At 45.8% G+C, this 18498-nt stretch overlaps 1 protein-coding gene across 1 annotated transcript in view; it reads right to left on the bottom strand.

The window, feature by feature from the left end:
- LOC109900166 (piezo-type mechanosensitive ion channel component 2) overlaps positions 1 to 18498 on the bottom strand; it is a 158704-nt gene that overhangs the window by 35808 nt on the left and 104398 nt on the right. The window contains exons 8-16 of the mRNA XM_031836185.1: positions 17047 to 17215; positions 14114 to 14149; positions 13761 to 13878; positions 13148 to 13338; positions 12132 to 12477; positions 8764 to 8963; positions 8352 to 8500; positions 5730 to 5903; positions 1784 to 2031 (exon numbers count right to left, since the gene is read on the bottom strand). Coding sequence (XP_031692045.1) covers positions 1784 to 2031; positions 5730 to 5903; positions 8352 to 8500; positions 8764 to 8963; positions 12132 to 12477; positions 13148 to 13338; positions 13761 to 13878; positions 14114 to 14149; positions 17047 to 17215 — 1631 coding nt within the window. The remainder of the gene's footprint in view (positions 1 to 1783; positions 2032 to 5729; positions 5904 to 8351; positions 8501 to 8763; positions 8964 to 12131; positions 12478 to 13147; positions 13339 to 13760; positions 13879 to 14113; positions 14150 to 17046; positions 17216 to 18498) is intronic.

Below are 18498 nucleotides of genomic sequence, written 5' to 3'. Positions count from 1 at the left end.
GGCGGCGCTCGGCGGTCGTTGTCGCCAGTCTACTAGCTGCCACCGAAGGTGGCTCCCCTGCCTGTTTGGGCGGCGCTCGGCGGTCGTCGTCGCCGGTCTACTAGCTGCCACCGAAGGTGGCTCCCCTGTCTGTTCGGGCGGCGCTCGCCGGTCGTCGTCGCCAGTCTACTAGCTGCCACCAAAGGTGGCTCCCCTGTCTGTTCGGGCGGCGCTCGGCGGTCGTCGTCGCCAGTCTACTAGCGGCCACCGATCCCCTTTTCCTTTTCTGTTTGTTATGTCTTATTGGTTGCACCTGTTTCTTGTTTGAGTTTTGGTTCAGGACTATTTAAGCCTGTTAGGCCCGCCTGCTTTTGTGTGGGCTTGTTTTCTGCTAGTCTAGGTTGGTTGCGTGTTGTGTTCCCTGTCTGTTTGTGCCCAGTTTTGGGTTGGACACTTTTGTCTTCGCCTGTTGTTTTTGGCATTAATTGTGGATACGTTCGGTTTCCACCATTTTCCTCTGCTCTCTGCGCTTGACTCCGCAACCACCACTCCTGGCTGTGTGACACCTGGCCTCGACAATCCCCTGTACTCTACCCAATTGAGATGGTTTGGGATGAGTTGGACTGCAGAGTAAAGGAAAAGCAGCCAACAAGTGCTCAGCATATATGGGAACTCCTTGACGACATTTTGGAAAAGCATTCCAGGTGAAGCTGGTTAAGAGAATGCCAAGAGTGTGCAAAGCTCCCATCAAGGCAAAGCGTGGCTACGTTGAAGAATCTGAAAACTATTTTCATTTGTTTAACACTTTTTTGGTTGCTACATATTTTCATATCTGTTATTTAATAGTTTTGATGTCTTCACTATTATTGTACAATGTAGAAAATAGTACAAATAAAGAAAAACCTTTTGTCTATTACTGCGCTGTACTTTGTCATGTATTTGTAAATTTTATGTGGACCCCAGGATGAGTAGCTGCTGCATATGTAGTAGCTAATGGAATTATAATAAACTAAACACACTGTCAAACAGAGGAAGAATTCTTCTCACTCACTAGACAATCAAAGCCAAATGAAGTTAGACAGCATCAAATTAACACACCATTCACTCGGGAAAAGACCACTAGAGAATTAGATGGCATGTAGTCTCTCCACTGTATGGGAGATCCACAACCCAAATCTTCCATACTTACTATGGCTAGCAACGTAGCGTTTGGCTATTGCATAAAGCACAGTGTAACAATAATGAGAACCTATGAGAAAATACCTCGGAGAAAAAGGTGTATTCAGGGTACCATAATACAATGATACATCCTAGAGGTGCATGGCTCTGACTAAACACGGCTTCCAAGCCAGTTAGTTCATCAAACAAGTCTAGACAATTTCATTCCCATCTGTTTACTGTCTTCCTCTCTCTCCGTGCCTGATTCACGTCACTCCAATAAAGCCCTAGCGTATTGGGATATGTCACAATCACATCTCATCAATTATTTTATTACACTCCAACAAAATACAAAGTCTATGTACTTGGCAAATTATTCTTACGGATTACCTAGCGGGATACGTCAAAATCAAAACATATCACCTGTTTAATAGGTTACCCCCGCCAACGTACAATGTTTACTTATCCAATTATTCCAGGTGATAAATTATTTTATAGGAAGGATTCTGAATGAGATACATCAACTTTTATTGGACGAATGAAGGTGCTTGCAAACTGATCCAACATTTTGTGATATTCACAAAAGGTTTATTTGTTATCCCTGTGCATGTGTGGCATGTGCATGTCTGTGTGAGTCTGTCTGTACCTGACATCTCATCGACCGGAGACTCTGGTTGTGCTTTGGGGGGGCAGTGGTAGCTCCCCGCCTTGCTGCAGTGCTCCAGTGGTTCTTCATACCTTCTCATCTCCTCCTCCTCATATCTTCTATTCACCTCCTTCTTATCCTCCTCTTCCAGCTGCACCTTCTCCCCAGCCTCCTCCTCTTTGGTGGTCACAGTGAGGGTGGGTTTGATCAGAGAGATGTCTGCCAGACTGCCATCTAGGTGCACCAGCCTGGGAATGGAGAATAGAAAATAGCAATAATATATCTATATATATAAATATAAGTGGGGCAAAAAAGTATTTAGTCAGCCACCAATTGTGCAAGTTCTCCCACTTAAAACGATGAGAGAGGCCTGTAATTTTCATCATAGGTACACTTCAACTATGACAAACAAAATGAGAAAAGAAAATCCAGAAAATCACATTGTAGGATTTTGAATGAATTTATTTGCAAATTATGGTGGAAAATAAGTATTTGGTCACCTACAAACAAGCAAGATTTCTGGCTCTCACAGACCTGTAACTTCTTCTTTAAGAGGCTCCTCTGTCCTCCACTCGTTACCTGTATTAATGGCACCTGTTTGAACTTGTTATCAGTATAAAAGACACCTGTCCACAACCTCAAACAGTCACACTCCAAACTCCACTATGGCCAAGACCAAAGAGCTGTCAAAGGACACCAGAAACAAGATTGTAGACCTGCACCAGGCTGGGAAGACTGAATCTGCAATAGGTAAGCAGCTTGGGTTGAAGAAATCAACTGTGGGAGCAATTATTAGGAAATGGAAGACATACAAGACCACTGATAATCTCCCTCGATCTGGGGCTCCACGCAAGATCTCACCCCGTGGTGTCAAAATGATCACAAGAACGGTGAGCAAAAATCCCAGAACCACACGGAGGGACCTATTTAATGACCTGCAGAGAGCTGGGACCAAAGTAACAAAGCCTACCATCAGTAACACACTACGCCGCCAGGGACTCAAATCCTGCAGTGCCAGATGTGTCCCCCTGCTTAAGCCAGCGCATGTCCAGGCCCGTCTGAAGTTTGCTAGAGAGCATTTGGATGATCCAGAAGAAGATTGGGAGAATGTCATATGGTCAGATGAAACCTTTTGGTAAAAACTCAACTCGTCGTGTTTGGAGGACAAAGAATGCTGAGTTGCATCCAAAGAACACCATACCTACTGTGTAGCATGGGGGTGGAAACATCATTCACCTTGTGAAGACTTACAGAAAACGTTTGACCTCTGTCATTGCCAACAAAGGGTATATAACAAAGTATTGATATAAACTTTTGTTATTGACCAAATACTTATTTCCACCATAGTTTGCAAATAAATTGATTAAAAATCCTACAATGTGATTTTCTGGATTTTTTTCTAATTTTGTCTGTCATAGTTGAAGTGTACCTATGATGAAAATTACAGGCCTCTTTCATCTTTTTAAGTGGGAGAACTTGCACAATTGGTGGCTGACTAAATACTTTTTTGCATCACTGTATATACACACATATATATATATATATATAGTACCAGTGAAAAGTTTGGACACACCTACTCATTCAAGGGGTTTTCTATATTTTTACTATGTTCTACATTGTAGAATAATAGTGAAGACATCAAAACTATGAAATATCACATATGGAATCATGTAGAAACCATTGTGGCCCCCACAATCACCCAACCTCAACCCAAATGAGATGGTTTGGATTGAGTTGGACTGCAGATTGAAGGAAAAGCAGCCAACAAGTGCTCAGCATATGTGGGAACTCCTTCAAGCCTGTTGGAAAATCATTCCAGGTGAAGCTGGTTGAGAGACGGCCAAGCGTGTGCAAGCTGTCATCAAGGCAAAGGGTGGCTACTTTGAAGAATCTAAAATATATTTAGATTTGTTTAACATTTTTTTGGTTACTACATGATTCCATGTGTTGTTTCATAGTTATGATGTCTTCACTATTATTCTACAATGTACACAATAAGAAAAAAATAGAAAAAAATTGTCCAAACTTTTCACTGGTACTGTATATATACACATATATATATTTATCTGAAATGTTTATCCAAAGCATGCATACATTTTTTGTTTAGGTGTCCCTAGCGGGAATCAAACTCAGGATAATTGGCATTGCAATCGGCCATGCTCTATTAACTGATACACGCAGGACCAGAATAGAAACAGAATTACTAGAATGGACAAAGCCTCTAATTCTAGTTCTATGGGAGAGACCGTCAGGCTGGATCCTTGTAGTTATCAAGAGAGTACTTGTTCTGTCTCCTTCCCTTCATGACCACTGATCTCAAAGTGACAGGTGTAAACAACAGAGAGACCTATCCGGTCCATAGGCCTTTTCCTTCTCTTAACATCTGACAAGTTCTGTACTGTTCTGTACCTTAAAAATGATTCCAACTTATGGAGAGCTCATTTACCATTCACTCGCAATCTTCCAAATCAAAATATGCTTTCAATAAAAGATTATGTGATGACATTGCATTCCACCCATACTTGCACCTTGTGCAGTGATACACGTAAAACACCGTTCAGAGGTGTGTGGTTAGTGTTTTAACTTGACACCATGTTAGAGTTAGATGGAAATGGGTCAGAGTGAAAGACTAGGGAGGCTATACAGTAAAACAGAGGGCTTGCCCAGGCAAGCAGCTAATGTCTGAAGCAGCAAGGCACCACTTAGTTATCCTGAACTATGGGCTGTTTTCCCTCCACAATGAGGGAAAACATGGTATGTACTTAGAATCCCTTATGAACAACTAACACTAATGAAATAATTAGAGATATTTTGATGATAGAGAACATATTTTGAAGGTTAAGGCCAGCTTTGCTTAGCTTTCCATGGTGAGGGCTTGTGTATGTTTGTGTGTGTGTGTGTGTTTGTGTGTGTATGCATGTGCATAAAAGATAAACACAACCAAGTTAGCTAAAGCTAAAACAGGTGCCCTAAAGCTAAGGGTACAACAGGCAACAAGTAAAGGACTGAACACGAGCAGACAAAGAGAAAGGGGGGTCACAGTTCAACTGCCAGCCAGTAGGGGCATGGAGAATGGATAGCCATGGTAGATTTCACACATCAATTAAAGGAAACCCTTGCGGGACAGTGTGGACAGTTTTAATTCAATTAGAAGCTAGTACAGAATATACCATCCAGGCAAATTTGCTGATACAGTGAAATTGTATTGTAGTTATTTTTGTATGTCAATTGGGATCATGAGAAGTTGTATAGGTAAAAAGGCATCTGCGGCAATCACTTCAAGTGTATCTGATTTGGAAAACTACCATCCATTGTCAGAATTCACTCGTACCAGGTTTGCCTCAAATATGACACATTTGTTGAAGAAAAATAGCATGGATATTGATTGAATTAGAGCTTGGAAATACCTGTTGAGTTGATTGATCATGGGGTGGAGTGACCCTTGGTCAAATCATTTTGAATTCTGCGAGACTTAGTGGTCTCAGTGGGATCAGGTGGGAAAACGAGCTATTCCATTGACACTGCTGGAGAGTCAAACCTTACTTTCCGGACCCACATCATAGAGATAGACTCTAGTGCCCAATAGTCTGTCATTGCATGGGCAGCGCCATTGGGGACTTTCATGTTGAAATAGTCAACTGGGTGGGACTTCCTATGGGTTAAGGAAGGGTCACATAATTCCATCCAGGTCACTAGTGAGGAAACATTCCATAACTGTAGCTGGCAGTAAATTGCCAACCGTGGCTTTATAACTGATACAAACAATACACTCTAGGTGGCAATACGCACCCTTTCAGTTTGTTTACCAACTCCTAGAAGTAGTAGAAGAAGAAAATGGACTACTCCAAAATGGATATAGCCTCAGTGGCACTGCCCATGCTCTCACTGACATAATGGGACAGATACAATGATGCTATGTCTATCTAAGTCTATGTGTGAGACCCACCTCGTGATTGTGCTCTTCTGTTTGTCGGCCACCGTCTTGATGTCAGTGAGCAGGAGGAAGTGCTGGTGGAAGTAGTGCAGGTGGAGGATGCAGACCAACAGGAAGGAGGTGGGGATGAAGATCCGCATGAACAGAGCCGGGACAGAGAACTTCTCCAGGCCCAGGTCCTCCAGTCTACACAGGGAGAGACAGGGAGAGACAGGGAGAGGAGGGAGAGACAGGGAGAGGAGGGAGAGACAGGGAGAGGAGGGAGAGACAGGGAGAGACAGGGAGAGACAGGGAGAGACAGGGAGAGGAGGGAGAGACAGGGAGAGACAGGGAGCGGAGGGAGAGCCAGGGAGAGGAGGGGGAGACAGGGAGAGACAGGGAGAGGAGGGAGAGACAGGGAGAGACAGGGAGAGACAGGGAGAGGAGGGAGAGACAGGGAGAGACAGGGAGAGACAGGGAGAGGAGGGCGAGACAGGGAGAGGAGGGAGAGACAGGGAGAGGAGGGAGAGACAGGGAGAGACAGGGAGAGAGAGGGAGAGGAGGGAGAGGCAGGGAGAGACAGGGAGAGGAGGGAGAGACAGGGGGAGGAGGAAGAGACAGGGGGAGGAGGAAGAGACAGGGGGAGGAGGGAGAGACAGGAGGAGGAGGAAGAGACAGGGGGAGGAGGGAGAGACAGGGGGAGGAGGAAGAGACAGGGGGGAGGGAGAGACAGGGGGAGGAGGAAGAGACAGGGGGAGGAGGAAGAGACAGGGGGAGGAGGGAGAGACAGGGGGAGTAGGGAGAGACAGGGAGGAGGGAGAGACAGGGAGAGGAGGGAGAGACAGGGAGAGGAGGGAGAGACAGGGAGAGGAGGGAGAGACAGGGAGAGGAGAGAGAGACAGGGGGAGGAGGGAGAGACAGGGGGAGGAGGGAGAGACGGGGAGGAGGGAGAGACAGGGAGAGGAGGGAGAGACAGGGAGAGGAGGGAGAGACAGGGGGAGGAGGGAGAGACAGGGGAGAAGGGAGAGATGGGGAGGAGGGAGAGACAGGGGAGGAGGGAGAGACAGGGGGAGGAGGGAGAGACAGGGGGAGGAGGGAGAGACGGGGAGGAGGGAGAGACAGGGAGAGGAGGGAGAGACAGGGAGAGGAGGGAGAGACAGGGGGAGGAGGGAGAGACAGGGGAGAAGGGAGAGATGGGGAGGAGGGAGAGACAGGGGAGGAGGGAGAGACAGGGGGAGGAGGGAGAGACAGGGGAGAAGGGAGAGATGGGGAGGAGGGAGAGACAGGGGAGGAGGGAGAGACAGGGGGAGGAGGAAGAGACAGGGGGAGGAGGGAGAGACAGGGGGAGGAGGGAGAGACAGGGGGAGAAGGGAGAGATGGGGAGGAGGGAGGGACAGGGGAGGAGGGAGAGACAGGGAGAGACAGGGAGAGGAGGGAGAGACAGGGGGAGGAGGGAGAGACAGGGGGAGGAGGGAGAGACAGGGGGAGGAGGGAGAGACAGGGGGAGAAGGGAGAGACGGGGAGGAGGGAGAGACAGGGAGAGACAGGGAGAGACAGGGAGAGGAGGGAGAGACAGGGAGAGACAGGGAGAGACAGGGAGAGACAGGGAGAGGAGGGAGAGACAGGGAGAGGAGGGAGAGACAGGGAGAGGAGGGAGAGACAGGGAGAGACAGGGAGAGAGAGGGAGAGGAGGGAGAGACAGGGAGAGGAGGGAGAGGCAGGGAGAGACAGGGAGAGGAGGGAGAGACAGGGGGAGGAGGAAGAGACAGGGGGAGGAGGGAGAGACAGGGGGAGGTGGAAGAGACAGGGGGAGGAGGGAGAGACAGGGGGAGGAGGAAGAGACAGGGGGGAGGGAGAGACAGGGGGAGGAGGAAGAGACAGGGGGAGGAGGAAGAGACAGGGGGAGGAGGGAGAGACAGGGGGAGTAGGGAGAGACAGGGAGGAGGGAGAGACAGGGAGAGGAGGGAGAGACAGGGAGAGGAGGGAGAGACAGGGAGAGGAGGGAGAGACAGGGAGAGGAGAGAGAGACAGGGGGAGGAGGGAGAGACAGGGGGAGGAGGGAGAGACGGGGAGGAGGGAGAGACAGGGAGAGGAGGGAGAGACAGGGAGAGGAGGGAGAGACAGGGGGAGGAGGGAGAGACAGGGGAGAAGGGAGAGATGGGGAGGAGGGAGAGACAGGGGAGGAGGGAGAGACAGGGGGAGGAGGGAGAGACAGGGGAGAAGGGAGAGATGGGGAGGAGGGAGAGACAGGGGGAGGAGGAAGAGACAGGGGGAGGAGGAAGAGACAGGGGGAGGAGGGAGAGACAGGGGGAGAAGGGAGAGATGGGGAGAAGGGAGAGACAGGGGAGGAGGGAGAGACAGGGAGAGACAGGGTGAGGAGGGAGAGACAGGGGGAGGAGGGAGAGACAGGGGGAGGAGGGAGAGACAGGGGGAGGAGGGAGAGACAGGGGGAGAAGGGAGAGACGGGGAGGAGAGAGAGACAGGGGGAGGAGAGAGAGACGGGGAGGAGAGTGGTTAACAGGGAATGGTGGTAAAGACACATACACCTACACATTCACAAACAGGTGTGTTTGTGCATACAGGCAAGCTCACACGCACACGCACGCACATGCACACACATTCTCTCTCTCTCTCTCTATCTATCTATCTACTCACTTGTCTTTGCTCATGCCGGTCATGTTGGACCAGACGTGGATGGAGGAGTCAAACTGGAAGGTGTAGACCAGGATGAGGACCAGCATGGTGTAGAACACCACAGACATCCAGAAGTACTTCAGCATCCTCCTCCACCACTCATAGTGCACCTGATGACCAGAGAGGTAGGCTTTTACAAGCCTACGTCTTATATTCCAAAAACACAATCATATATATACCTTCATAGGACCATTCACTATTTGTAGTATGTGTAGTACAGAAATGGTGAATGTGGAGTGCAAGTGATTTAGTTTCCCCCAGTAGTGCGGACCCAAAGGAAAAGTCCCATAAGACTCATCAGCGCTGGGTTAGATCAAAAACCTGCACAGAGCCAGCCAGAGGGGAAGGTACAGTAAGCCCACAGTAACAGTACCTGGTAGCAGGCCACGCAGAAGAGGAGCAGCATCATGTAGATGATCTTGTACATGACGATGCGTCCCTGGAAGCTGACGAAGAAGAACATGCCGGCGCAGATGTAGATCCAGTACTTGTTCAGCATGGCCGTGAGCGTGTTGCCTAGCACCTGCATCATCTCCCTGTGGCCACCGCTCTCATCCACCTCCTCCTCCTTCTCTGTAGGAAACACAGGGGAGGGAAGAGCTGAAACAACGACAACAGCCACGATGACAACAGAGGGATAAGTTACAGTTTTTCTCAGTCGCTTTGGTGTATTTCTTAGATCAAAAGTGCAATTCTTGATACTACTTGTACAAATTCCAAATCATCTAGTCACTTGTGCACATCATTAAAGCAATTTCTCATTCCTTTTGAACAAATTGCAATTGATTATGTACAAGTGTCAGCTTTTTTCCACATTATCAATTGCTCATGTCATGTTGATCAAAATATAGTAGATGGTTCTCTGTTGAATAGTCTTACCCCTCAAAACATCTAGGCATTAGTTCCTTGCATAAGCCATTACATGCAAAATTGTTGAACTATTTGTCATAAACTGTCAAGCATAGTTTTACACATTTCTATTAGACCTTTTGTACAAAAACATGAATTGATGAATCGTGCACGTGAAATTGACCCTCACTCATGAAGGAATGGAAAGTGTTAGTTCAACCAACAATCAACCAGTTGTCTAAATTGCTCAAAGTTGCATCTCATGAAGAATCAATTGGCAAGCATATATAGACAGACCACAACACAGAGTTGCAATTTTCCAATAATGGATGGACCAGGAAACGAACAGGGTCAACAGCCAAGAGGAGGAAGAAGAGGAGCAAGGATGCGTGGTGGAAGGCAAAACAGAAGAAGAGGCAGAAGAGGACATAGGCGAATATCTGATGACATAAGGGCCACTATTGTAGACCATGTTGTCAATCATGGCCTTACAATGGCTGAGACGGGTCGAAGGGTGCAGCCGAATATTGGGAGATCAACCGTGTCCTCAATAGTTCAAACGTTTCGAAAAGAGAACAGGTATGTCCACCAATGTACAGTGCACTGTTACTGTATATAAGCAGTATACTGTATACTTCCTACAATGCTTCATATTACAGTAGTCCACTTGTATTTCACAGCATACAGAAATATACTCTATACAGATACATACTGCACCTTACATGCACCCACCTCTATGTTTTACAGTAAAATGTGTGTTCGCATAGTTTTTGTCTATGTGAAAGTGTGCAATGCATCACTGCATTTCCCCACATAGGACTGCAAGATTACCTCAAACCGGTGGCAGAGGACGCCTTTTCACACCTCAACTGGAGGAGGCTATTTGCACCATGGTTCGAGTAAACAATGCCATGAGACTCAGGGAAATACAAAGGACCGTTACAGAAGACAAAGATGTCTTTGAAAACATCCATACGGTTAGCATCTCAACCATCGACAGGGTGCTGCATAGAAACCAGATGAGTATGAAACAGTTGTACCGTGTACCATTCCAAAGGAATGAGGACAGAGATAAGGAGCTACGGTACCAGTATGTACAGGTAAAACATATATCTATGTAACTACTTTACAGCAACATTTTATAGTGATACATAGTACAGTAAGCATAAACTGCACACATTTCCATTGCTGTGGAAGGAACATGCAATATATGTACATTTTATGTCACTCTTCCTTACCAAAACAAATTCAACTGTGTGTTCTGGGATATAGCATATAATGGAGTTGGAATCAAGTGAACCCTCTCACAACTTTGTATACGTGGATGAGGCTGGCTTCAACCTGACCAAATGCAGAAGGCAGGGTCGGAATATCATCAGTCACAGAGCTACTGTGGATTTGCCAGGCCAACGGGGAGGAAATATCACCATGGGTGCTGCTATTTCGGAGCATGGTGTCCTAACCCATATCCCCCTTATAGGGCCATACAACACCCAGCATCTACTCAACTTTTTAGAGACTCTCTACAGGGCTCTAATCCCTGATGATGAGAGGGGTCTGCTTAGAGAGGATTTGCCAAAGTATGTGGTCATTTGTGATAATGTGAGTTTCCATCGATCAAACATCATAAGGCAATGGTTTGTGACCCACCCGAGGATGCTCGTAGAATTCCTCCCACCTTATTCACCATTCCTTAACCCAATTGAGTAGTTATTTTCAGCATGGAGGTGGAAGGTGTACGATCGTCAGCCACACACACAGATGACCATGTTTGCTGCAATGGATGCAGCATGTGAGGACATCACAGTAGACACCTGCAGAGGATGGATAAGGCATTCCAAAAGATTCTTTCCCTGTTGCATTGGAAGGGAAAATATCCGGTGTGATGTGGATGAGAATATGTGGGCCGACAGACAGGAACGTCTGGATGTGTAGAGACAGCACAACAGTGCTGCGGGCAAAGTTGTGCCTTAGGGGTGGTTTCCTGTGTTTCCTTCAAAAACATTTTTTTTCCTTTGTGCCCCTTGGGTTGTCCAGTCTCTTTCAATCAATAACCCACATACAGTAATATGTAAATAGTACTGTTGAAATTGATATATGCCATAGAAGTGCAGCCTTGTGCATTTTCAATACAGTAACTGTCATTCAAACTGTAGCCTAAGTTTACATCAGGTAATACTGTCAAAGTACACAGTTACATTGACAACATGCCTAAACATTTTGACGACCTTGTTCGTGAACAATGACTAAATGACTTCATCATTCTGATGACACTGACATGATCATTGGCATGAATATTTACTTTTGAGAGATGTACTAAGGATTTTTAGTGACTGACTAGCTTTAGAAACATATCTATTGTATATTGCAGTTTGTACAAATTGTTCTGAGAAATACACTTATTATTTTGTACATGTTAGGGATGATGTGAAAAATGCACCAAAGCGACTGAGAAAAACTGTAACACAGCTACGTCTAAATGTATATTTTTTCTCCATTTTGTTAAGCTTTTATTTAATGATTGTCTTTCTTGACACCTGTGAGGTTATTCACATAGAGTAGAATTGGTTTATATCATGAATTGATGTCAACTGGAGATGTATGTGAAAGTTTGCATTACATGCCTTCATCTAGAACTGTACCTACTCTCACCAGGAACTCTCAGACAGACATACGGACAGACAGACTAACAGACGGACAGACAAGACGGACTGACGGACGGACTGACTAACAAACAGATGGACAGACAGACGAACAGACGAACGAACAGACAGACAGACAGACAGACAGACAGAATGACTGACTGACTGACTGACTGATAGACCAACAGACAGAGGGACAGACGAACAGACGGACTGGCTGATTGACTGACAGACAGACTGACAGACTCACCGTTCTTGTGGGCATGGATGACCCTGATGTCCAATAGCACCTCTTCTCTCTGGCTCTCCTTCCTCTCTGTCAACGCCTGTCTCAGCAGCAGCCAGAAACTCAGCAGACACAGCATCTTGGAGCCCAGTTCCCGGAAGGGCACCGCTTTCTTTAAGAAGAGCCCAGGCACGGGGTGGAGGATCTCGAAGCTCCAGATGTACTGGAGGATGATCAACAGGTTCCCATAGAACACCATGAAGGGGGACGTGATCATGGCGTACTTGCGTCGGTCACGCACCATCCACAGCGTGCACGACCAGATGAGGAACACAAAGGTCAGCCAACTCACATAGGTGATACTCCACGCCTGGAGAGGGAGGGAGGTAAGGGGAGATGGGGAGGGAGGAAAGAGAGAGAGAGAGAGAGAGAGAGAGAGAGAGAGAGAAAGCTAGATCATCAAGCCACTCACATTAGGAACTGACACTGTGAATAATAGTTAAGCATCACATATCATTGGTGTCACTGGTGTTACTAAAGGAATCACTTTAGCGAGATCAGCCGGTGGCCTAGACTGGTTACTCAATATCCTTTAAACAGCAGATCAAATGAAGTCATCTGAGACATATGAAAAACAGAGTGCAGAGTTGTTTCTAGAGAGAGGGAAGCCTTCTACACATCCACCCCCACCACCACCAGGGACCTCAGCAGGGCTCCATTAACTAACTACCAATGGAGAGAGAACATGCATCTATTCTGCAGTGTATAAGGTAAAACAATAGGAGCACCCCCCAGCCCTACCCTGCCCCCTGCTGCTCTCTGAAGTCCAATATCAGCTTGGGAACTACATGGTACACATTACCCAGGGTCCACAGGGGCTGGCTTTAAGCTGTCACCACTAATTGCTAGATTGGCCACCGGGAAGCTGTGTGAGCATGTGTGTATCCTGAAGCCCCCGCCGTCGTCTGGGACTGAAAAGGCAGACTGTTCCTTGCTCATCTGACAGACATAACGGACACACACACACACACATGACTCACCATCATTGCGATGAGAGCACAGATGTAGCTTTGCTTCATGATGAACCTGAAGGTCGTTACCGCGGCGTTTGCTCGTGGCGATCCCCCCTCCTCCACTGGCGCAGTCGCCAACGCCCCTCCTGCCATCTCTTCTCCCGAACCCTCGCCACGCACCCCGGCCACCTCATACACACTGCTGTCCTTTCTCTCTGCTGGAGGGGTGGAAAGGGAGGAAGGAGGGAGAGAGCTGTCAGCAACTCAAGAACTGGATGTGAATCATCCTCTAATAGTTGCTGTCAGCCTTGAGAGGCAAAGCCTTCTCTTTTTCACACTCCTTGTGATTTTCCAATTTTCCAGTGCTGCTGTTTTCCAGCACGCGATGTGTGTGTGTGGCAGGTTGATGGTGGTAGGCCGAACTGAGCAACTACCGTTAGATGAGCCAGCTTTTTGGTCTTCATTTAAGGTTTAGGGTAAGACATTAGGGTTACCAGTGTGGTTAAGGTGAGTGTTAAGGCCAGGTTTGATGACGTGTGTCTGTGCCAGCTAGTGACCACTCTGCATTGCTGCCTCCAGGGCAAAATTCTTGGCAATAAATGCCAACCTGTGTTATTTCCAGTATGTGGGTGATACTAACCCAGGTCTGGCCCTGGTTGGTCTGGTTTGTACTGCGGTGTAGAGTACTGGTCCAGTCCCAGCGGCCCGCTGGTGGGGACATAGTCCGGACGAGACCCATTGGAGGTTATTATCAACACCTGGGGTAGAAAAAGACGCACTTAGCGGGGAGATTCAGAATAGCGGGAGTAAGTTTATGTATGCGTTATCATCATTGTTTTTGCTTGTCCAATAGCTTTTATTTATTTGATATTTGTTGGATAAATTACGTCTGATTGGGTCTGTTTCCAAGCAACTCAAAAACTCTCAAAATGAGGTAATATATGTTGCATCATGTTACAAGTTACAACATATAAAAAGGAATAGCCGACTAACCTCAGACGTGCCGTATCCATCTTGGGTGGAAATGAGCTACAAAAAAAGAACATCTAATTAAGACTGCCTTCATATGATACTCAATGTTTGCTTACAAACACATGACCAGTGACAGTATTGGCACTCACATCACCTTACACATGGACATTACAGGACATTGTAGGGCCATGAAAGAATATAGTACACTACAGTACAGTACAGGTGTGTGTAATATTACTACAGTACAGTACAGGTGTGTGTAATATTACTACAGTACAGGTGTGTGTAATATTACTACAGTACAGTACAGGTGCGTGTAATATCACAACAGTACAGTACAAGTGTGTGTAATATTAATACAGTACAGTATAGGGGTGTATAATATTACTACAGTACAGGTGTGTGTAATATTACTACAGTACAGTACAGGTATGTGTAATATTGATACAGTACAGTATAGGGGTGTATAATATTACTACAGTACAGTACAGGTGTGTGTAATATTACTACAGTACAGTACAGGTGTGTGTAATATTACTACAGTACAGTACAGGTGTGTGTAATATTACTACAGTACAGTATAGGGGTGTATAATATTACTACAGTACAGGTGTGTGTAATATTACTACAGTACAGTACAGGTGTGTGTAATATTACTACAGTACAGTACAGGTGTGTGTAATATTAATACAGTACAGTACAGGTGTGTGTAATATTACTACAGTACAGTACAGGTGTGTGTAATATCACAACAGTACAGTACAAGTGTGTGTAATATTACTACAGTACAGTACAGGTGTGTGTAATATTAATACAGTACAGTATAGGGTTGTATAATATTACTACAGTTCAGTACAGGTGTGTGTAATATTACTACAGTACAGTATAGGGGTGTATAATATTACTACAGTACAGGTGTGTGTAATATTACTACAGTACAGTACAGGTGTGTGTAATATTACTACAGTACAGGTGTGTGTAATATTACTACAGTACAGGTGTGTGTAATATTACTACAGTACAGGTGTGTGTAATATTTCTACAGTACAGTAAAGGTATGTGTAATATTACTACAGTACAGTACAGGAATGTGTAATATTACTACAGTACAGTACAGGTGTGTGTAAAATTACTACAGTACAGTAAAGGTATGTGTAATATTACTACAGTAGAGTACATGTATGTGTAATATTACTACAGTACAGGTGTGTGTAATATTACTACAGTACAGGTGTGTGTAATATTACTACAGTACAGGTGTGTGTAATATTTCTACAGTACAGTAAAGGTATGTGTAATATTACTACAGTACAGTACAGGAATGTGGAATATTACTACAGTACAGTACAGGTGTGTGTAAAATTACTACAGTACAGTAAAGGTATGTGTAATATTACTACAGTAGAGTACATGTATGTGTAATATTACTACAGTACAGTACAGGTATGTGTAATATTACCACAGTACAGTACAGGTGTGTGTAATATTACTGCAGTACAGTACAGGTGTGTGTAATATTACTACAGTACAGTACAGGTGTGTGTAATATTACTACACTACCGTACAGGTGTGTGTAATATTACTATAGTACAGGTGTGTGTAATATTACTACAGTACAGGTGTGTGTAATATTACTACAGTAAAGGTGTGTGTAATATTACTATAGTACAGTACAGGTATGTGTAATATTACTACAGTACAGTACAGGTGTGTGTAATATTACTACAGTACAGTACAGGTGTGTGTAATATTACTACAGTACAGGTGTGTGTAATATTACTACAGTACAGTACAGGTATGTGTAATATTACTACAGTACAGGTGTGTGTAATATTACTACAGTAAAGGTGTGTGTAATATTACTACAGTTCAGTACAGGTATGTGTAATATTACTACAGTACAGTACAGGTGTGTGTAATATTACTACAGTACAGTAAAGGTGTGTGTAATATTACTACAGTTCAGTACAGGTATGTGTAATAATACTACAGTTCAGTACAGGTATGTGTAATATTACTACAGTACAGTACAGGTATGTGTAATATTACTACAGTACAGTACAGGTATGTGTAATATTACTACAGTACAGTACAGGTGTGTGTAATATTACTACAGTACAGTACAGGTGTGTGTAATATTACTACAGTACAGTACATGTGTGTGTAATATTACTACAGTAGAGGTGTGTGTAATATAACTACTGTACATGGTCAGGAAGTCTGTGTACATGTCTCTCATCTGTGTAGTGAGTCATCCTCCACAGCTTCGTAAGATCCAACCATTTCCAAGAACTGTGGATGTGAGGAAGAATATGCAGGTTTCCTCTGTGTCAATTTAGTTTGACGCATGATGAATGAGTGACTCATTCAGTAAATATGGATACGCCCATGTTTTGAACCACAAATTAAAATACCCCTTTCAATGATAAAAATACAGTTCAACACAGCTACACTGCACCAAAATGGTAGTGGTTTTACAGTAGACCCTATACAGTTAGACAGCCACCATGTTGGTACAGTGTGGATTCTGTAATGGAGTGTACAGTGTACCACAGGGCCCTGAACAGAAATGGTGTCAGTGTTACCGCAAAGTTAACTCACCATGTACTCCGGGGCCCTGCCCCAATATGGCCACCGTGTTACAGTAACTTTAACTCACCATGTACCTCCGGGGCCCTGCCCCAATATGGCCACCGTGTTACAGTAACTTTAACTCACCATGTACCTCCGGGGCCCTGCCCCAATATGGCCACCGTGTTACAGTAACTTTAACTCACCATGTACCTCCGGGGCCCTGCCCCAATATGGCCACCGTGTTACAGTAACTTTAACTCACCATGTACCTCCGGGGCCCTGCCCCAATATGGCCACCGTGTTACAGTAACTTTAACTCACCATGTACCTCCGGGGCCCTGCCCCAATATGGCCACCGTGTTACAGTAACTTTAACTCACCATGTCTGTGGGGTCCTGGAGCCAAAGGCGTATAAGCGTGGCCAGGGTGTAGTAGAGCACCAGCAGCATGATGGGGTTGACATAGTGGTGCCAGGCCAGCGCCGGGTTGACCCGGAACATCCAGGTGTAGGAACAGTCAGTCTGTACCACTGACGAGATGCCAAACAGACTGGTGGAGGGAGGAAGGTGAGGGGCAGGGAAGGACGGGGGGATGGAGAGGGGGAGAAAAGCGGGGTGGGGAGAGCATTATTTCTTGCACAGTTGTGCGGTGATGTTGATCTTGAAAATCTGAGAACAATCCAGCCACATTCTATTGCCATGCCATTCCCCATGTATAGCTGAGAGAGAAAGAGAGAGAGAGAGAGAGACAGAGAGAGAGAGAAATAACCCGAATGGGGCATATTATATTACTGAATAGGCAAGCAAGTACTTTTGGAAGGGATTCTGAGAATTAGAGAATAGCAGCAGTCAGCAGTAGCACAGAGGATATTACAGAATGAAACGCCTCCATTACTTGTATTCCCTCTTTAATTACAATTACCCCCCTCTGCATCTTGGCAGTTGGCTACATGTAAAAAATGAACTTCTACTGGAACAGCACTCTCTGGAATGGTAACCCTGATCAGTAGCATAACCAGACAGTACATTTGATTAGTTCTCCCAATCATATACTCACATACCATAAATGATCAAACACACACATTTTACATGGACAAGACTTGAAAGACAGTGTGACAGTGGGATAACAACCTCTCCCTCAACGTGATCGAGACAAAGGAGATGATTGTGGACGACAGGAAGAGGACCGAGCCCCCGTTCTCATGGACGGGGCTGTAGTGGAGCAGGTTGAGAGCTTCAAGTTCCTTGGTGTCCACATCACCAACAAACTGACAGGGTCCAAGCACACCAAGACAGTCGTGGAGAGGGCACAACAAAACCTATTCCCCTCAGGAGACTGAAAAGATCCTCAAAAGGTTCTACAGCTGCATCACTGCCTGGTTGCATCACTGCCTGGTATGGCAACTGCTCGGCCTCCAACCGCAAGGCACTACTACGGAGGTGGTGCGAATGGCCCAGTACATCACTGGGGTCAGGCTTCCTGCCATCCAGGACCTCTATACCAGGCGGTGTCAGAGGAAGGCCCTAAAAATTGTCGAAGACTCCAGCCACCCTAGTCATAGACTGTTCTCTCTGCTACCGCACGGCAAGCGGTACTGGAGCGCCAAGTCTCAGTCCAAAAGGCTTCTAAACAGCTTCTAACCCCAAGCCATAAGACTCCTGAACACCTAATCAAATGGCCACCCAGACTATTTGCATCCACCCCTTCCTCTTTACCACCGCTGCTACTCTCTGTTGTTATCATCTATGCATAGTCACTTTAATAACTCTATCTACATGTACATACTACCTCAACTAACCAGTGCCCCTGCACATTGACTGTACCAGTACTCT

Source organism: Oncorhynchus kisutch, linkage group LG11 (genome assembly GCF_002021735.2).
Source record: "Oncorhynchus kisutch isolate 150728-3 linkage group LG11, Okis_V2, whole genome shotgun sequence".
NCBI lineage: Eukaryota > Metazoa > Chordata > Actinopteri > Salmoniformes > Salmonidae > Oncorhynchus > Oncorhynchus kisutch.
This window is presented reverse-complemented; position numbering and strand designations above follow the sequence as displayed.